General features: G+C 43.8%; 2 protein-coding genes across 6 annotated transcripts; one reads left to right on the top strand and one right to left on the bottom strand.

Moving 5' to 3' along the window:
- Window positions 1–476: 476 nt before the first annotated feature.
- On the bottom strand, window positions 477–17,620 carry nek1 (NIMA-related kinase 1). 5 transcript variants are annotated; one of them, XM_029632932.2, is made up of 36 exons: window positions 17,538–17,620; window positions 16,832–16,980; window positions 16,600–16,696; window positions 16,096–16,193; window positions 15,910–15,993; window positions 15,751–15,818; window positions 15,556–15,642; window positions 14,944–14,998; window positions 13,973–14,173; window positions 13,777–13,849; window positions 13,514–13,665; window positions 13,209–13,280; window positions 12,820–12,879; window positions 12,688–12,735; window positions 11,995–12,075; window positions 11,636–11,862; window positions 11,439–11,561; window positions 11,183–11,285; window positions 10,875–10,949; window positions 9,908–9,991; window positions 9,603–9,776; window positions 9,335–9,508; window positions 9,183–9,242; window positions 8,805–9,039; window positions 8,511–8,639; window positions 7,439–7,567; window positions 7,171–7,341; window positions 6,849–7,067; window positions 6,616–6,721; window positions 5,075–5,151; window positions 4,778–5,001; window positions 3,421–3,593; window positions 2,949–3,265; window positions 2,716–2,849; window positions 2,474–2,606; window positions 477–1,313 (listed from the first exon to the last, which is right to left on the bottom strand). In XM_029632932.2, exons 2-36 carry the CDS (start codon window positions 16,946–16,948, stop codon window positions 1,300–1,302), a joined length of 4,374 nt encoding a protein of 1,457 aa, XP_029488792.1. In that variant the 5' UTR covers window positions 16,949–16,980; window positions 17,538–17,620; the 3' UTR covers window positions 477–1,299. The 5 variants fall into 5 exon arrangements, with proteins under 5 accessions (XP_029488792.1, XP_029488793.1, XP_064865181.1 ...); XM_029632933.2 differs by having other exon boundaries at window positions 9,183–9,239; XM_065009109.1 differs by having other exon boundaries at window positions 11,469–11,561.
- Window positions 17,621–17,994: 374 nt separating this feature from the next.
- Window positions 17,995–21,140, top strand: LOC115108512 (tripartite motif-containing protein 16-like). Its single transcript, XM_029632926.2, has 7 exons — window positions 17,995–18,783; window positions 19,042–19,137; window positions 19,277–19,510; window positions 19,681–19,840; window positions 20,034–20,075; window positions 20,189–20,257; window positions 20,366–21,140. The coding sequence occupies exons 1-7, from the start codon at window positions 18,190–18,192 to the stop codon at window positions 20,899–20,901; spliced, it is 1,731 nt and encodes a 576-aa protein (XP_029488786.1). The 5' UTR covers window positions 17,995–18,189; the 3' UTR covers window positions 20,902–21,140.
- Window positions 21,141–21,455: the final 315 nt, after the last annotated feature.

The raw sequence follows: 21,455 nt of genomic DNA, 5'->3' as shown, positions 1-21,455 counted from the left end.
GGGCACAGGGACTATAGTGGTCCCTGTAGTCTGAGAATATTTGTTATTAGAATTTTGTCATTTAGTATGCCTTGGGTCAGGGGAAATCCACAGTAGGGTTCTCCCACTGTAGTTTGATCGCAGCTGAACAGTGGTTTCTGATGGACAGGACAACACAAGCCCCTCCTGTGAGTCAACCCTCAGAGAGTTGCCTGTAGAGATGTAGGGCTCACCACATGCAGTGTCACAAAGTATATTACAACATAGTGATCCTTCATATAGTGGCTGGCAAAGCTTGATTGTGCAAGAGCTACAATTATCACCAGCCACCACACACACACACACTTCTGAGAAAAGCGCAATAAAAGGAATGTTTTTGAAAACACAGCAGTCTGAAATGTAACCTTTTAGTCCTTCTTGAGCGTAATGGATCTATGCAGAGTCATCATACACAAACATGCATACAGTAAAACACCAAACAAGACTTAAAACAAAGATTAGAAAAAAGCATTTATTTACAATATTTCCTTTATTATCAAATAAGAATAACGCTTTAAAATCGACATCATTACCAGTAATTTATATCTTTACAATTCTCTTAACAGAGTAACAATCTGACTTGACATAAAGCAAACAAGTAGCAGTCCCTTGCAGCTGCTACCATGCCAACATACAACATCCTTAAACAAAAAGTGATCTTCCTTTTGAGCTCAACACATATTTTTGGGTTAACGGAACAGGTAAGAAATGTGAAAATGCATTAGATAACATTTAGCTGTATGAAAAAGTAATTTTAAAAAAAGGAGGTCCAACGGGTTTTTATGGAAAATATGTTTTGCACGTTTATATTAGTTGACCTGGTTTGTATTGTGAGGATGGTGACTGGGTGGTCCTAACCCCAGCATTAGGAATATCACATGTACAATCACCTGTTTGACCTTTAAATTGACCATTTAATATGGTGCTGGTCCATGAATATATTCCAACAGATACAGACAGATTTATGTTTGACGAAACCTTCCATTTAACTTTGGTTACCAGAAAGTATTTCTTGATAATGCACTTTCATATGAACATGAAGTTAAAAAAGAGTGAGTCCGGTGTTGTGTGGAAGTGGAAGTAGGAAATACAGACATCAGTGTACTAGATAGCCTATTCAATCATGCAACTGTGCCAGAGCCTGGCTCCAACCCCTCCCAGATCCATCTATGGCCCCAACCCTCCACGCAGAGAGTCGTCTACCACATGCAGTGCACCTTGGGAAGACATCAGATGACTAGCAGATTGTCAGAAGCTGCCAGCGGCTTGGACACATATCCCCTATTCATCATTATCTAAAAGAGGAAGAGGGGATGGAGAGAGAGAGATGTGAAGTTGCATGTTAAAACCAATGAGTCATTAGATAGGCTGTAGCATGAGAGAGTGGCTGAGTACACTCAGAGCCCCAGGTCAAATCAGCTTTCTTAATCTGAGGTGCTGGGCAAAAAGCTGAGCACATCACTTTTGCAGTCTTTATTACTAAATTCATATTTCCATTAATCCCAAATCAGTGACCTTAAACCCTGAACACTATAAAAAGGTGTGAATCTGGCACCCTACAAGACAAAACAACCATAACACAACATTCAGCAGGATCACCCCCTTAGGCCCAACAGTCAAACACACTCCATTCAGACATGTAACCCTTTAAGAATCAATGGAGGCTCTAATCTTCAGCGACAGGTTAGACTAATTCCCATTACAGGCAGACTTCAAGCAGCAGAGTAAAAAGAGTTTGAAATCAGAAGCCTTGAGCTTCAGAGAGAAAGCCTCCTGCCTGGTTCCATTAACATCTCTGCCTAAATGGAAGGGCTTGAGTCACACATCAGATCAAATAAAAATGGATCGAAAGGGAGGGAGCAAGGCTGTTAGAGACAAACAGACCAGCACTGGACATCTACACAGAATAGAGTGGTAAGGGGGGAGAGAAAGACAAGTGTTCATTTTATCCAAAGTGTTAGAGAGAACAAAACAAAGAGAGCTTGAGAGCCATCTGAAGCCTCTGCTCTCATGTCCTGGTGGAGTTCCGTTCTGTTCCATCAGACACAAATTAAACACTCCCTCTCCCCTCCATTCCCCCAGCATATGACAGCTGACTTGGCACAGGGGTGAGGCGGGGGAGTGAGGGGGAGACAGACAGAGAGTCTTTAGGGTGTGTTTCACGTCGACATAGTCCCTAAGTGTCTGAGCCCGTGGGGCGTTAGGGGAGAATAGGATTGGGCAGATTAGATTAAAGGGTTTATTGGCTCGCTCACGCAGTCTAGCGCTCTGGGAAAACCTGTTTAAGAGGGAATCAGCATACTGGCTGAACACAACAATTAATAGAAAAACACATATGGGACCGTGATTTAAACATGAGGGAAAAGAGATCCATCAAAACAAAGGGGGAATAAGAGAAGGTGGGACACACACACACACACAGAAAAACAAGGACTCTAACCCTCTTGATACTAACCCTCTTGATAGGCTCCATCAGCCATGACCAGGTGAAGGATGTTGGGGTACAGGTGCTGGTGCTCAGTCCCCAGGATATTCAGTACCATGTCGGGGCCCATGTCGATGTTCTCATCCTCATCTTCATGAATTGCCTTTAATGGTACAAGGACATCATGAAAATTCAATGACCATGAGTAATTGCTGTATCATAGATAATTAATGACTTCAGGAGGGTAGAGGGTAAACAGGTCCCATTCATACCTTGATCTTGTTGTAGGCCTCTATAAAGTTCTCAAAGCCCATCTCCTGCTCCAGGTTAAACCGCAGCTCCTCCAGACGGCTGAATATGCTGTCCTGCTGTTCAGCCGCACCGTCCTCCTCCTCACCACTGTCATCTGTTGATCACACACAATCCTATTGACAATCTGCTTCTGGCTGCATGCATTGTAGCTACAGTATTGTGCATGTGGATGAAGGAAGGATTACTAATGTACCCGATTGCCATTCTTCATTGAGCTGGCTCTCACTGCTGTGGTGCTCCTCTTCTTCCAGTCCGTTGGTGAGTGTGTGTCCTGCCTCTTCATCACCTGGACTCCCATTAGAACCCTCCTCCTCATCCACAGCCATCCCGTTCAGCTCCTCATCATCTTCATCCTCAGCAGGGTTGCCGTTAAAGCCATCACCTCCCTCTTCCTCTGGAGGACTACCAGAATTAGAGCCAGATCCCCCCTCATCTTCCTCGCTGCGCTCCTCCTGCAGGAGTCTCTCCATGGAGGCCCTTAGCTCCCTCAAGTCATCATCCTCATACACACTGAGAGAACACAGTTCATAGTACTCATAGCACATCATGTTTTCAAACTGCACAAAGGATGTTCCACATAACAGAGAAGTGAAATTGGGTTTCTTTGTATTCTACATATAGTCACTGTGTGTGTGCGCGCATGTGTAGTGCAATGAGTATCTTACTCTTCAGTCTCTGATTGTTCATCCTCTTTGGCCTCTTCTTCCTCCTCTTCCTCCATGTCCTCTATATCCAGATTGTTGTCGTTGTCAGGGGCAACCGCCCCGTTGGCCCCTCCTGCCTCCTGTAGAGAGCTGAACAGTCTGCTGAGGTCTGGTAGAGAGCAGGTACGCAGCATCTGAGGACAAACAGTAAAGCACCGGTCACACACCCACCATGACTAAATAAATATCACAGATGCATATTTTTAGCACCAACTTTACTTTTTTTGAAAGTTTGCAACAGGATTTGTTTTTTTTGCCATAAGTTATAGTGCAGGTCAGGTGTCCAGAAGATCAAGGAAATTAATCAAATTGTAATCAAATTCCTTTTGGGGCAGCAGGGTAGCCTAGTGGTTAGAGCAGTGGACTAGTAACCGAAAGGTTGCAAGTTCAAATCCCCGAGCTGAACAGACAGTTAACCCCTAGGCAGTCATTGAAAATAAGAATTTGTTCTTAACTGACTTACCTAGTTAAACAAAGATTTTTTTTTAAATGTGAAAAATGCCTTTAACCTGGGGCCAGTTGAGGTGTCAGTTGGAGCATGTTCGAGGACATGTGTGCAGGTGTGTGTGCATGCGTGAGGCTGGCCAGTGGAGTGGCCTCTGGTATGATGACACATCAGGGATGTGGAAGAATTGCATTAATAACGCTTTGTCCAGGGAGAGCCATCGCTGAAAACACATACATGTAGGGCTCAAAGCTGGACCAGAGTACACACACGGATCAAAGGTAGAGCTCTGACACACCCATCCCTACAAACAAATAACAGGGAGCTTCGCCTGTCTCTCTCTGCACCTCTCTCCTCCGTCCCAGATGGATGTTATGAAAAATGCAGGAAGATAAATAGCCTCACTCATCATGCCTTCTTCAGACCATGTGATTAATATGACTGGCTCTATTCCAAAGCCCTTCATTAATAAAGACTGAATCAAAACCTAAAAATACCACAGAACCTCCACATTTCTCAGGCACAGGCAGAGTACATTTCCTAAACTTCCTCTACAGCTGAACATCACCTTAGAGGATAGAATAAAATATCATATTAAATGGAAGGTACAGATAATGTCTGTGATTGATATAGAATACTGGCTGATAGAAATTAACCAGCCAATTTCATTCACCTCTGAAAGATGTTGTTTGTTCATTTTATAAAAGGAGAATATGCTCGTTACTTGTGTTGTGTTGTATTATAAGAGGATGTTCAGGGTCACCATAACAGTGTGATTATGTTAATAGTTATTCATAATTATTTAGCAATTCCACATCCATTCATTCTCCTTAGTTCTTATCTCCAGTCTCCTTGATGAGAAGTGTTGTTCACCTTTGGGTTATTGGCATCAAACTGGCCGGTGGAGAGGCCGATGAGAAGGGCGTTGTGGTGTTTGGAGCGGAGAGGAGAGACGGAGCGAGAGCGTGAGGCTAGAGAAGAGGACGAGTCCTCCATGGACGACTGGGCTGACATAAGAACCAGAGCTGCAGTACGGCGGTGGGCCGGCGAGGAGCACAGCTTCACAAACAGAGGTTCCTCATACACAGGTGCTATACCTAGAGGGAGGGAGGGAGGTGAGTATGGGACACCAAAGGCAGTTTAGTTCTAGAAGTGTCTCTCTCAGCTTACCGGAGGATTCAGGTTGCTTCTCTGCTTTCTCCCCAACCTCTTTGGTTTCTGCTGGTGTTACTCTGCCCTCTGGTGGCCTAATAGGAGAATCATATACAAAATCAAGACATAATTCTTGATAATTGAGTTTCATGAACATTTCTTAAAACCACTTAGATGTCAACACCCCTGTTCAGGGGACCTGCGTGGTTCTGGTACCAGTTCCGACTGACATTTTCAATTATAAATCAATCTGGTTCCCAGACACAGTATATTTTTGTGAAATCTAGGATGTGAAATCTGAAACAACTTGAAGCTGGGATGTCCCTCCTACTATTTAATTTGCTCTTCCAACTGTCCATCAACTCCTGGCTGAACCATATGTATTCAGCCACTGACAAAGCAAATGCCTGCAATCCTTACACCGTAGTGCAGCAGGAGAGCGTTATTTCATCACTATAGCACATTCAGAGGTCGATTTATAGCCAGTAATCTAAAATAATTCCACTTTGTTTGTCATAGATGTACAAGATGTATATGAGATTAAAGGAGAGTGAGTTCCTAATTAGTTTTGGAAGCCAAGATAGAGATCTGTGTGACATTCACAGCAGTGGGGGGGGTTTGATCAAGAGAGACCTTGAGAAAATATGCACATTTTCTAAACACTAAACATACAAATCTTATAGTTAGTGGTTTTCTAATTTGATTGTACTATATTAAGAAAGCAGATGAGCAATTTCAAGCCTTATTCATACAGTTTTGTTGAATAGGAAATACGTCATAAAATATTTCATATTTGAACTGTGTACTTGAGCTTGTGTCCTCCAAAGTGACTACACCTCAGCAATTTTATCAGAAAGGTGAGATTTGAGTATGCAGCATTACTAGTTATTGTTTATGGTCCTCTCATTATAATTGCTTTTGGGAAATACGTAGACGACATTTTAGGATACTAGTGGTCTAGGGGCTGTGCCACCAGAGACTCTGGGTTCGCGCCCAGGCTCTGTCGCAGCCGGCCGCGACCGGGAGGTCCGTGGGCGGACACACAATTGGCCCAGCGTCGTCCGGGTTAGGGAGGGTTTGGCTGGTAGAGATATCCTTGTCTCATCGCGCACCAGTGACTCCTGTGGCGGGCCGGGCGCAGTGCACGCAAACCAGGTTGCCAGGTGCACAGGGTTTCCTCCGACACATTGGTGCGGCTGGCTTCCGGGTTGGATGCGCGCTGTGTTAAAGAAGCAGTGCGGCTTGGTTGGGTTGTGTTTCGGAGGACGCATGGCTTTCGACCTTCGTCTCTCCCGAGCCCGTACGGGAGTTGTAGCGATGAGACAAGATAGTAACTACTAACAATTGGATACCACAAAATTGGGGAGAAAAGGGGGTAAAATTTAGAAAAAGAAAATACTTATATTATGTCTAAGCTTCATTACAGTTCAAGTCACATATTAGTCAAAAGGTACAGGTTTTTAATCCAATGTAAATCACATTAGGTCTTGATTAACTAAACCTATTCTTGGATTAGATCTCTGTAATCCAGCTCCAGTGGGGAGCCAGCAAACCCTCACCCCAGCGGCAGAGCTCGTTTCTCCCAGGCCTGCACTACTCCAGCTGGTGAATTTGAGGCCTGCTTTGGGCACTCCTCCAGGACCACTGACTCCAAGTCTGCTGGATCTGGAGAGAACAAGAGAACAACTGACTGAGTGATTTAGGTGGTGTTATATAATACACTGACTGCATGTCTCTGGATGAAGATTGCCAGTATCTGACAACCTGTATAGTATGTAACCCACTCCCTCACCCTCCATCTCTATCGGTTTGGGTGGGGTCTTTAGCATCTCTTCTAATATAGCCTGCCTCTTCTCCTGACCCGTCACGTCTACTGAGATCGTCCCCTCTTCCTGACCTTGGACCTCTGTGTTCTTAACGACAGATATCACAGCAGGTGGGCTTGCCTCTGAATGCATCACTTCCTTAGTTCCACTCACACCAACCATCTTAGCCGTCTGAATCAAGTTGTCTGAATGGGAACCAATCAGAATCATTAGCACCTAGACGTTGAGTCTGTACGGAATGTGGTTGGTAATGGTAAGTGTGTGTTGGTGGGTATATTAAGGACTCGCCAGTGAGTTTCTCTTCACAGATGTTGACATTCCCCAGCAGCTGGGTAAGAGGCTGAAGCTCCGCCTCCTGTAGAACTCTCAGCACCTGAGAATCTGGGCTCCGCCCCCATGCTTTTCTAGGGGCGTCGTCCTGTAGCACATCCATCCGAATGACCTCACCCACTGTCTGTTCTACAACATACACAAACAGATATCTATTAGTATACATTTAGATATAGTCTGGATGTAGGAGATATTGTGCTGGAATGCATGCATCTAGGTTATTCACCAGCGGTCCTGATACAGGTATCCTCTAGGGTTTGCTGAGCTACAGAGAGAATAGACGGAGATCCAGCCTCCCATTTCTTCCTGTCCCCACCAGAGGACGGTCTCTCCTCTGGAGACAGAGCCTGAGAGCCTGGGGAGAAGGAGAGGAAGAGAGATGGAGCTCAGAATCAAAAGGGTGAGAGTAAAGATCCACGGTTCTTGTCAATCCAGCAATTCATACAGGTCCTAGTCCTTTCTATAGCGGTGACTCTTCAACCTCAGGAGGCTGAAGAAATTTGGCTTGTCACCAAAAGCACTCACAAACTTCTAAAGATGCACAATCGAGAGCATCCTGTCGGGCTGTATCACCGCCTGGTATGGCAACTGCTCCGCCCACAACCGTAAGGCTCTCCAGAGGGTAGTGAGGTCTGCACAACGCATCACCGGGGGCAAACTACCTGCCCTCCAGGACACCTACACCACCCGATGTCACAGGAAAGCCATAAAGATCATCAAGGACAACAACCACCCGAGCCACTGCCTGTTCACCCCGCTATCATCCAGAAGGCGAGGTCAGTACAGGTGCATCAAAGCTGGGACCGAGAGACTGAAAAACAGCTTCTATCTCAAGGCCATCAGACTGTTAAACAGCCACCACTAACATTGAGTGGCTGCTGCCAACACACTGACTCAACTACAGCCACTTTAATAATGGGAATTGATGTAAAATATATCACTAGCCACTTTAAACAATGCTACTTAATATAATGTTTACATACCCTACATTACTCATCTCATATGTATATACTGTACTCGATACCATCTACTGCATCTTGCCTATGCCGTTTTGTACCATCACTCATTCATATCTTTATGTACATATTCTTTATCCCTTTACACTTGTGTGTATAAGGTAGTAGTTTTGGAATTGTTAGGTTAGATTACTCGTTGGTTATTACTGCATTGTCGGAACTAGAAGCACAAGCATTTCGCAACACTCGCATTAACATCTGCTAACCATGTGGATGTGACAAATAAATTTGATTTGATTCTGTTTAAGAGTCCGGTTCTAGGAGACAGATGGTATAACTCACCAGTCGTTCGAATACAGGTCTCTTCTAGAGTCTGCTGGGCTACAGAGAGAATAGACGGAGCTACAGCCTCCCACTTCTTCCTGTCCCCACCAGAGGACGGTCTCTCCTCTGGAGACAGAGCCTGAGAGCCTGGGGAGAAGGAGAGGAAGAGATATGGAGCTCAGAATTAAAAAGGTGAGAGTAAGGATCCACGGTTCTTGTCAATCCAGCAATTCAAACAGGTCCTAGTCCTTTCTATAGCGAACAAGATTCTGTTTAAGAGTCCGGCTCTAGGAGACAGATGGTATAACACACCAGTCGTTCTGATACAGGTCTCTTCTAGAGTCTGCTGGGCTACAGAGAGAATAGACGGAGCTACAGCCTCCCACTTCTTCCTGTCCCCACCAGAGGATGGTCTCTCTTCTGCGATAGGCTGGCTCTGCTGGGGGGTGAGGCATAGTTCTTCTGAGGGTGTGGCTGACACCTCCTCCTCAGGGCTCTGGGCCTTCAAGTTCTGATTCAGTCTCCGGAGAATCTCCTTCTTCTCACTCTGAAGAAATCACCAATAAAACCAAACATATAGTTACTGTCTTACTATAAACCAAAAGGCACTGCAACCAACTAGCCTCAGTGTAAAATAGTAATTTTGTGACGCAGCACTGTGCTGTATTGGAAGTTATTGACCCAACTCACCTTAATGACGTCCGTTTTAGGAAAGTCATCTTTAAAAGAGCTCTGCACAGACGCAAGCTGCTGGGAGACAGACAAATGGGAAAAGAAAGCATGTGTAATAAAAATTGAATAATGGAGGAAAATAACTGTGAAAGCTTTAAGTGTTTACTGACTGCTCCCACGTCCTTCAGAGCAGAAGTCATGGAGATGACAGGGGTGGGGGGTTTGGATGCAGGCTGGGCTCTAGCTACAAAGTCCTGTACAGGGAGGGAGGGGCCAGGCTGAGGAGCTAGCTCTACTGCTACACCTCCTGCTACCATTCCAACCTTCACGCCTCGAGCTGCAAGCTGACAAAAACACACCACAATCAATGTTAGTGATTTTAATCCTACACATGCTGTACAATTGTAGCAGATGAGCTTGAGGAGTATGGGGACTTACGTGATCCTCCCAGGCTCTCTTTTCTCTCTCATAGGCCTCTCTCCTTTTTTTCTCTAGCTGCTCCTTCAACACAGCAGCACGGGCCTGCGCTTGGGCCTTCAGGGCTTCAATCTTCTTTCTCCTCAGCTCTGTCTCCTCACAGGACTCCTTGCTGTCTGAGCCATCACTGTCGTACTGGATTGATCACCCGAACAACCAGAGGATGCCGCCATTACCCGCAAACAAAAATGCCAAAACATAACAGAAGTTCAGAGGCTGATTAAAAGGATGTTATGCTGATGTGTTCTAAAAGGGTGGAAGGATACCTTCACTCCTCTGAGGCGTGCTTTAATCTGCTGTCTCTCATTGAAGTTCTGTAGCCTGATCTGCCTCAGCCGGGACAGGTACTCCTGAGAACATAACTGCAGAAGTTATACTAACACACAAACAAAGAGTTCACATATTGCTAAGAGGCTACAGCACGGATCATACTCACACAGGTTACACATCATGACACAAAGCTATACAACATACACAAACAGATGACAAAATAATCCACTAAAATGGTTTCCTATAACAAATGACATGTAAGAACCGATGTATAATCAGTCATCCACATACTTGATACTGCAAGAAAGACACTGGTGCAATATACAAAAACAAAGCTTGAGTTACTCAAACACCTAAAAAGGAAACACTGGAGTTGCTTGAGATTAATTTATTCCATAAAAAAATGCTCAAAAAAAAGGGACAACATAATGTGCACAAAAATATGTTATGGAAAGGGGAAAAAAAGCTATTACTGGTGCACCAAATGTATGAGGTCTGAATCACACTAGTGCGTTGACACACACACCTGGTGACACAGTACATGCAATACAGGGAGTCGGACACTGGGAGGTGCTGCTGGGTGACTTTGACTGCAGAGTTACAGGAATAATCCAATCAAAAAATATACAGTCCCAAAATATTAAGAAAGTCAGCAATCAGGTTTTCAAGAGTGTTTTGCATCATGATGATGTGGCAAGTGACAACTTGCTTTTTGAAAGCCCATCTTGAAAACTTGATTGCTGACATGCAAAACATTTTGGGACTGTATCAACAGTCGATTAATGAACAAAATACAAAAAGATCGTTTTTAAGTGGATTATTCCTTTAAGGGGATGTGTCTGAGTGTAGTGTCATGCAGACACAACTGAAGAGGGCAAGCCAAACCCAGGCATGTTGTTATGAGTGAGGGATCAGATGGGGTGAGGCCGGCTGGACATCCAGAGCTGAGAGCTGGGCTCCTACCTCCTCCTCTTTGTTGGGTTTGGGCCTGCTGTAGCTGGACCGACCATAGATGGCTGCCAGGTTTTGCCGGGCACCCTGTTCACCGTTCAATTCAACCACATTTCACATGTATAAAAATGTGCTGCATTTTGTCCAAACTCCGGTAAGCATGCAATTCAACCTTGATTCCAGATCGATACTTTGGTTATTAACCATGACCATACAACAACTCCGTTATCTTTTGTGAGAACTTAACAGACTTTAAAGAGCCATCCTATTGTTCAGTGAGCAGAAGTATAGAAATGGGGGACAGGAAGGAGAAAACGTACCAGCTGTCCCTCAGCGCGGACCTTGTTCAGCATGGCATCTCTCTTACGCTGCAGAAACTCCTGAACCTGATTGGCCCGTTCAGCTGCTGCGTGACCCCGTTGCCTGGAGACAGTTGGAGAGGAAGTGATTTAATTGACTTAGTATTGATACAACGTAAGGAATAACTAATAAATATGATCCAATATCAAGCAAAGCTTTACTGCCAGTCAGAGACAGAGTAATGTTTTCTAGAATGGTTTGTGACCAACCACGGACCTGCTAACATGAGTTTGTTTGGTGACATACTCTAGCCTCCGTAGCTCTCTCTTCACCACATCAGGGTCTGGGAGACGAGCAGGGCCATTGGGCAGCACTGAGCTGGCAGCAGCTGGCACACCCCTTACACATACAAAACAACACAATCAGTCACCTGAGTCAATAAATTACCCAAAGGAAATGATGGCTGAACCCACCTAACAGGAGTGTCTCCTCCTGCTGTGAATCCCTCTCTGGCACCCTCTTTGGGCTGAGGTTTGGCCAGCTGGTCCAGAGCAGCATGGTAGTGTTCATACGGGCCCCTGCTAGGGGAGAGCGGGGCAGGGCCTGGGGTGGGGCCCTGGGCAGGACATGGAGCAGGAAGCAGGGGCTCTGGGACAGGAGCTGCAAACCCAGCCATCATACCACCACCTCCTACAAAACACTGGGGACAGATAAGACAGTGAGGTAGAGAGGAGAAGCTTTGATTGATGATAAAACATCTCCAGTGTAGTGAGACTAATGAAGTGAAACCACAGTAGATGATGATGATGGGGGGGGTGGGGTCATTCTGTACCTTCCTCTCTGGACTGCTGCCTCCACTAGAGCTCAGGACGTGCCTCCAGCCCTGCTCTCGAGCTCGGTTGATCCGGTTTATCTGGGGGTCAAAGTTCACTAGTCACTATAAGCATTACATGAAATGCTTAAGTTTGATCGTCACTACTGCAATGTCATAATGTTACAGTGTAAATAACTACTGTCTACGGTTATACTACCCCCGCTGTCAAGGAAGGCCCTAAAAATGGTCAAAAGACTCCAGCCACCCAAGTCAGAGACTGTTCTCTCTGCTACCGCATGGTAAGCAGTACCGATGCACCAAGTCTGGAACCAACAGGACCCTGAACAGCTTCCACCATCAAGTCATAAGACTGCTAAATAGTTAACCAAATAGCTACTTTCTGCAATGGCCCCCTTTTGACTCATCACATACGCTGCTGCTATTGCTTATTAGCTATCCTATTGACTAGTCACTTTATCCATATGTACCAGTCTACTTCAATTACCTCATACACCTGCACATCGACTCAGTACTGGTGTTCCCTGTATATAGCCAAGTTATCGTTACTCATTGTGTAGTTATTTTTGTGTTGTTATTTTTTCTATTATTTTTCTCTCTGCGTTGTTGTGGGGCCCGTAAGTAAGCACTTCACTGTTAGTGTACAACTGTTGTTTACGAAGCACGTGGCAAATAACATTAGATTTGACTCACCTTTTCCCGCTCATATCTCTTCATCTGTCCAGCCTTCAACAGAAACATCTGAAGAACAAATAAAGATGAATAATCTGAAGTTTCATATTTCAGATGTAATACAGTATATCAAATGCTAGACACCCAGCTGACCTGCTCCCTCTGTTTCCTCTCTTTCTCAATCAGCTCCATCCTTTTCTTCCTGGCACCTTCCTGTAGTGTAAACACAATGGTCAACATGAAACCAAACTTACTAAGACGCAAGAGGTTCACTGCTATAGAACAGGTATACAAGGAGGGGGGGAAAAAAGAGCACCCTTTCGGCAGGTTAGGAGAAAGAGGGGTGTAGAAGAGGGAGGGCTATTCAAACTGTCTGGAAGAGGAGAAGTGGGGGGCTGCACTCTGTTTGGATGAGTGATGATGAGGAAGAAAAAAGGATGTACGTCAGGAGGGAACTTTATGTGGGTGGGGTAATGGAAGGAAGAAAAGGAGATGCAGGGGTTAATACAGGTTACAGGAGGCGCTCTCTCTGTTGTAGCTACCTCATATTTCCTCCTCTCTTCCTCCACTCGACTCACTCTCCTCTGGGGTACTGCTGGGAGGGGGACGGGGGCCTGAGCAACATATAACACTGGGGTTCAGACTCAGAGGACACACACACACACACACATGCCCATCCATGTCCCACTGAGGTGTAACATGACAGACATCTTCATAACACACATTCATAACCAATATGAATAGATCTGTCTCAGTGGAGGGGCAGTAGACAACGATGCACAGCCAGTATAGGATCATCCTGTTTGAGAAGGCTGAAAGACGCCACTGGCTCTCTTCCAGTACTAACCATCTTGTGTTTGACGGCTGGTTTCCACTCTGCAGGTTTCATGGCTGCATCTGAGGCTTTCCTGACATTTAAAGGCACTCCATATTTGGCGGCTGGTTTGGTGATCTTCTGGGCTGGAGTTACAGGCATGGGAGCAGGGGCGCGACGCTTGGCTAGATAGGGTAAGAAAGATACTACATTACAAAGTTGAGGTTCTTGGTGTAAGAGTGAGGCATGTGTATTCATTCAAATGTGTTAGCATTTTATGTGGTGTGTGTGTTTACCTGATGCCGCCTGCGCCACACCTGCTTTAGGCTGCTTGTGGAGGAAGCTATGGCTGAATTCCTGAGCGATAATCTGAATGGGAGAAAACCAAACGTCATATGGTTGTGCTGAAAAGACTAGATTCACAGTGTGTGTATCATACTGTCAAAGGGCTAACAGTCCCTGGGACCTTGTGTGTGTGTGTATGTATCCTACCTCTGGGGTGAGGAACCTGAAGATTCTGTGGGAGAGGAAGGGTTTGTCGAGGATAGAGCTGACAGAGGGTCTCTCCCGGGGGTTGCGTCTGAACAGCTGGCCCATGAGAGAGCGAAGGTCCTGGGAGTAGTGGATCGACACAGGGGGGTACGAGCCCCGGATGATCTTCAGAACCAGGTTCTTCATATTACCTGCCTCAAACTAAGAGGGAACACACACGGTATACTTCCTTAATAACTAAAATAGCAAGCCAGACACAACCAAAGGGAATGACTGATTACACGAATGGCCTCTTCTGACATTATGAATAGTGGTCCTGTGTGGCCCAGCTGGTAGAGTATGGTGCTTGCAATGCTAGGGTTATAGGTTTGATTCCCACAAGGGACCAGTACAAAAGTCTGAAAATGTGTGCACTCACTAATGTAAGTTGAAATCAAATCAAATTGTATTTGTCACATACACATATTTAGCAGATGTTATTGCGGGTGTAGTGAAATGCTTGTGTTTCTAGCTCCAACAGTGCAGTAATATCTAACAAGCAATTAACAATTTCACAACATATACACACAAATCTAAAGTAAAGGAATGGAATTAAGAATATATAAATATTAGACGAGCAATGTCAGAGCGGCATAGACTAAGATACAGTAGAATAGAATACATATGAGATGTAATGCAAAATATGTAAACATTCTTAAAGTGACTGTCGCTTTGGATAAGATTGTCTCCTTAATAACTCAAAATGTTTAAATGTAATTAATATTATTCGACCTTTTTAGAATTAAACAGACCACCTGCTCAGTAGATATGATCAGCCATTAAAAAAGACTATCTGAAACACAACTGACTCCAGAGAGAATCATCATGCATTATATATGGGAGAGAGTGAGCGTTTATATTGTGCCTGCCCCAGGTTCACTCTGTAACTGACTTTAAGACACACCTAAACACACACACACACAAATACTTACTGCATGCTTTAGCGTGCACATTTCATACAGGACACACCCCAGGGCCCAAACATCACTGGAGGAGTGAAAGGGAAAGAAAGAGAGCATACAGATGGAGAGGAGGGATAAATTCTCTGGGATTGGTACATTACATTCTTGCTCACACAGTATTGCACATACATTATTGCTAAAGATGCTTTTCTACACATTAGCTAACGTGGAAAGAAAGGCACTCCTGTTAACAAGAAGACAGCCATAGGCTGCTGTAGTGTGAGGCTGCATGCTACAGTTCATTAAGACAAATACAGACTCATGTAACTGAGGTTGATTAGATTACATGATGCATATTTAAATAGGTTAGAATCAATACAGGTGTCCTGCCCAGGACTCTGGATGTACACCAGCCAGGAAGTTGACTCCATAAAGGCTATACATGACACCATTACATAATCATAGTGGTGTAGCCAATGACTCTGCATTATTCTGAGTGTGTGTGACAAATTAAATGATTCAACTCTGCACCTTTTAAATGGTAGTTACAAACTCACATTGACATGGACAAAGAGAGAATCCTAAAAGTTCACATCCCATCATGAGACAATGCCCCCTCAACCAGATATGGGTGCAGGTTACCTTTTGTTGTTGTACGGTTTGTTTTCACAAATCTCAGGTGACAGGTAGTACGGCGTCCCGATACATGTCCTGGCTAGCTCCACAGTACTGAGAAAGAGGATTGTGGAGTTACTGAAATGGAGATGAACATTGCAAAGAAGTTGCCCCCTTTTCACTAAACACGGGACAGATTCTTTAGTATGTTGTATGACTCACCTATTCAGCACCCTGGCAATCCCAAAGTCTCCTAGCTGTATGGTTCCATCTTTGGTCAGAAATATGTTCTAAAAGTTCCAAACCATATAAGTATGATGAGTAATGTGTACTACAGTATGCTCAAAATTCAGGGGACAGGGTCTCTAACTTCTTATTTACCTGTGATTTGATGTCTCTGTGGAGGATCTTACGGTCATGTACATGCTTCAAGGCGAGGCATATCTGCACCAACCAATCCAGGATCTATAAAGATACAGACAGAGTCAAACGCATGTTCATAACATCCATCCATCCATGACAAAAATCTGTCTGTGGGGGCATTTTCACCTGCCTCTTATGTTTTACCTGCTCCTCAGGGAACTGCACTCCTTTCTGAGAGTTGATCGTCTTGAATAGGTCTCCTCCCTCACAGTAATCCATTACGATGTACAGACATCCACACTCTAGAAAACACACAGAGAGAAAGCATTGGTTCAACCAACCTGTCTGTGTTACACTGTGCTAGAAGAAACATAAACCTAATTATTAGATCTCCCTGGCCAGGCTGAAGTTAAACACACACTACAGGATTGAATCCGGAGGGAGAGGTCTGTCTAGCTCTAGTTTCATTAATGAGCCAGACAGATAATCTACTTATTTTCTGGAAGCTGCTGCCAAGTCTCACACATCAACTGAGATTGATCACGTTGCTTCATCAGAAATCACACCACAGGTGAAGGGCTCTGTATATTACAACCCCAAAGTCTCAAGGAAATTGATATAGGCATAGAGGCATTCTGGCCATCACTGCTGACTATTGACCTCTGAACTCGGGTCACTGGACTGCATGGTGCACAGGTTGTTGTTTACCTTCAAAGGACTCTTTGTACTGGACGATGTTGGGATGGCTCATGTTGGCCAGAACAGCCACTTCTTTACGGGACTCCTGTCTCTCTTTACTAGACATCTGCCATAGAAAGTGAGACAAATGGAGAGGAAAAGGAAGACATTGATAATATCATATTATGGGTGAAATATAATTTCCATAACATCATGTAGGGCTAAATGGTAATTATGTCATATACGGTTCTCTGTGGCTTACCCGGGAGATGCCAATCTCTTTGATGACATACTGTTTTCCATCCTCCCTGGATTTGACGAGAATTGCCTTCCCGAAGGAGCCCTCCCCAATCTTCCTCACCTTTTCATATTTATCCATGTCTCTGAAACAGATGACTCCTCATTCTGGGGCTGGTAGGACACAAAAACACACCGTTTTTTTACTCACCACCAAAAGTATGTGGTCACATGGAACGTTTTCAGAAGAACTACCTTTGGGCTACTGTACTATTCTATAAACCACTGTAAGGATATATGGGCTGCCTGCTTTGTATTCGTTGTCCATTATTTGATGTTGATTCAAGGAGTAGAGTGTAGTGGTGCAGGTGTAGTAAGTTTCCATCATTCAAAGCTTACCTCATTAATACACATTTACACGAGACCCTCTGTTTACCCCGCCCCAAAATACATATTTTGGTCTTTATTTTGATCGAATGCTGTCAATGTTGGGCTACATTATCATGAACTGTTCTCATTCCCATGCTATGATAAGGATGGGCCTGCTGGACAGTGCTAGTAGCTAGCTAGTTGACAGCCTGGCACCTAGCTAGTATGAGGCTGAGGATGATAGCTCTCAAAAACACAAGCCATGCATTTGAATGAGAGTTTGACAGCCACTAAAAAGGCTCCGTTGTCAGTCTGTCAACACACGCTTTGAAATCGTAGAAATTTAGCTCAAATGTACTTACCACTAAGATATTTGATGCATCGTATCAGAGATCTCCGTGCTGCTACAAAATGCCCCTTGCGCTCTCTATCTAACTACAGTGGTGCAATGCTTTCGTTTCATTGGTCGACTCCACAAAATTCCCGTTCCTAGCGGCTAATAAAACAGTCAATCAAAAAGTAAGCCGGAGAACTGGGTCGTCACTAGTTACCATATCCACAAAGTCCTAAAACCCGCCTATTGCCAAAATGTATATATTTTTAATCTGATTTTAAAACTATCCCTAAACCTAAAATTAACCACACTGCTAACCTTATGCCTAGCCCTAACCTTAAATTAAGACCAAAAACCAAATGTTTGTTTTCATGAGTTTTTACGAATTAAACACTTTTATAATTTTGAATTTGTGGTTGTGCTATCTAGTGGAAAATGGTGTACAGGGTTTGTATGTGAGTTTGTTGAAGTGGACGTTCTCCGTAGCAACCATAAGGTGCAAAGGAAAATAGTACTGTAGCTAGTTTCTCTGAGAGAAGAGAAACTATCTTTCACGCCCCAGTTGGAGATCTTGATAAAACCACACCCCTCAGCGGTATAATCTTTCAAAACCAATTGGAATTCAGATAGTTGCACTTCCCCTCGTACCAGCCCGGACACACATTATTCTCGGCCACAAAATGGCTGAGTCGTATGCATTATTTGGGGAAGACCAATTCTCTTGTTCAATCTGTCTGGATCTACTGAAGAACCCTGTGACCATTCCTTGTGGACACAGTTACTGCATGGGCTGTATAAAGGACTATTGGGATCTAAATGACCGCATGGGTGTCTACGTCTGCCCTCAGTGCCGACAGACCTTCACCCCAAGGCCTGCTTTGAGCAAAAATACCATGTTTGCAGAGGTAGTGGAAAGACTGAAGACGATTGAAGAGTTCCAAGCTGACCCTCACGTTCCTTGTTATGCTAAACCAGGGGATATTGAGTGTGATGTCTGTGGTGGGAGAAAACAGAAAGCCATTAAGTCTTGTCTTCTGTGTCTGGCCTCATACTGTGAAACACACCTCAAGCTTCATGACAAACTCAATCCTGGAAAACGACACACACTTGTGGAAGCCTCCATACAGCTTCAGGAGAAGATCTGCTCTCAGCATGACAAACTACTGGAAGTTTACTGCCGTACTGATCAACGTTGTATCTGTTATGAGTGTTTGATGGGTGTACACAAAGGCCACGAAACAGTTTCAGCTGCAACTGAAGGCACTGCAAAACAGGTATGCATGCTGTTTTTACATGTTGTGTATGAAAATGTATGTGGAATAAAATTGCTGAATTTAAACTGCAGTTTATGCATCAGTATCAACACTGATAACAAGGAAAGGACTTTGAGTCCGAAGTGCACACAGCTATCAAAACAGTAAAGAATAAACAGTCCACCCTTACTGTTTAAAGTGCCATTACAGTTAACAAAGTTTATGTCCTCTGATTCCAATCACATGCACCTTTTACTCATGAGTGTTTTGATTCTACAGAAAGAACTGAAGGAGACACACAGGAAATACAAGCAAATAATCGCCAGGAAAGAGAAGGAACTATTGTGGTTGAAGCAGGCCATGAGGTCTCTCACAGTGAGTATTAATGAGAGAACTACAACAGCTGACAACTCAAACTCTGCTCCAATTATCTGATAAATTCAGTGTTCAGAGCTGCGTGTCGGGCCTGATTCAAATTGAGACTGCTCCTTTCTCTGTCTGTGTGTCCCAACAGTACTCCGCACAGATAGCCGTGGAAGACAGTGACAAGGTCTTTACTGAAATAATCTGCTCTGTTGAGAAGTGGTACTCTGATGTGAAAAGACTGATCAGATCACAGGAGAAGGCTGCTGTTGGCCCGGCTGAGGAGCAGATTGACCAACTGCAAAGGGAGATTTTAGAGCTGAGGAGGAGAGATACTGAGCTTGAGCAGTTGTCAAAAACAGAAGATTTTATTATTTTCCTCCAGGTAATATTGGCATTAACAAGACTCCTGGGTGCGATGACTCTTGTAACAAATTATGATTTTGGGGCCAAATTCACACGGAATGCCCCTGGTACTTTCTTCCACTTTGAATCTGACAGGACTCAGGACCCAACTTGAATATGAAGATTGTGTGTGTGTGTGTGTGTCTTTAGAAATGTCAATCTGTCCCAGCCTTCCCTGGATATGAGGACACATCCAGCATCAATGTGAGTCAGCAAGTCTCTTTTGAAGGTGTGAAGAGAACTGTGGCTGAGCTGAAACAGCGATTGGAGGACTTCTGCGAAGGGGCCTTTGCAAACATCTCTAAAAAAGGTTTGCAACAAACCATACTTGTCAAATCCCTTGTTACATTCAAACCATCTCCACTGACCAATCTATAGCTTTCATTTATTTAATTGAGTAAAAATAATAATACAAAAGTAAAACACAACCTTCTGTATACATATCTGTATAGAACGACTCTACATTGCTATACTCACTAGGTCTATATCTCTGTTTCCCACAGTACAGGATATTCATATTCTGCAGGCATCAAAGCCTTGTCCACGTGAGTCCATTTTCACCATACATTTACACAAAAATCCCATCAGCACAATCACAGCTGAGCTTGAGACCATGTAACATTATTTATTGTAGTTAATTATTTCTGTATCCCTCTAGCTCTACCCCAGGTAACAGACAAGTGTGTGGAGAGTAAAGAACCAACAACAAGAGAGGAGTTTTTGAAATGTAAGTACAGTACAGACAGACACAGATCAGGTCGTTTTGTACTGGGACAGACAGACAGAGAACAGGTCATTTTGTTCTGGTTCATCATATCTGCTTTCTCTCCATCAGATGCCTGTCAGCTCACATTGGACCAAAACACTGCACATAAAAACCTCCTTATCTCTAGGGACAACAAAGTGGCTGGATGGAATGATTTTGCACTGCCTTATCCTGACCACCCAGATAGATTTGAAAACATGCCTGTGGTACTGTGCAGAGAGGCTTTGACAGGGCGCTGTTACTGGGAGGTTGAATGGGATGGAATACAGGCTATCATAGCTGTATCATATAAGGGGATAAACAGGAAAAAAAACCTCAGCCCCCCTGATGCATTCTCCAAATTTCTAGAATTTTATGAACAATCCTGGAGTTTGAACTGGAATATAGCCCAAGTCTGTGAGAATAAGAAACAGATTCAACTAACTGCTTGGTCCTCTAGGAGAATAGGACTGTTCTTGGATCACAAGGCAGGAACTCTAGCATTTTACAACATTGCTGATAAAATGACCCTCATCTATAGAGTAAAAACAACATTCACTCAACCACTCTATCCTGCTTTCTGGATCAAAATACAGTCCAAGATAAAATTGTGCCCCCTGAAATAAATGTAAATGGCTGATTACAACACACTCCATTTGCAGAGTAGGGCAAGGCAGAATGAGTAGTTTACATGTATCTTCAAACTGTTTATTGTACATTGAGAAATATGGGAATTGTGTATAATGTGCATTTTTTTTTAAACTGCATTCCACCAAGTATACAAATGATTTTATGAAAGAAGTGGTAATTGTATATACTACCTACTTTTATGCAAGAATTAAATAAATAAATAAATATGATAACAGCTGTGTCAATGTTTCCTTTAAAAGAAAATGTAATATTAGGAAGGATTTATTAGGCCTATATTGTCAGACTTATACAACATTGATTATAATTCTTAATCTATTTATAAAACAGATATCTTCCAATGTGGTACAGAGTTGTTGAGAACTGATGATAAATTAGGCAACTCACAGTAACATGAAAATCCCAGCATCTCCCACACTAGACCGGTAGTAGTCCATGATATACAGTAACATGAAAATCCCAGCATCTCCCACACTAGACCGGTAGTAGTCCATGATATACAGTAACATGAAAATCCCAGCATCTCCCACAC

The sequence above is a fragment of the Oncorhynchus nerka genome, linkage group LG24 (genome assembly GCF_034236695.1).
Source record: "Oncorhynchus nerka isolate Pitt River linkage group LG24, Oner_Uvic_2.0, whole genome shotgun sequence".
Classification (NCBI taxonomy): Eukaryota; Metazoa; Chordata; class Actinopteri; order Salmoniformes; family Salmonidae; genus Oncorhynchus; species Oncorhynchus nerka.
This window is presented reverse-complemented; position numbering and strand designations above follow the sequence as displayed.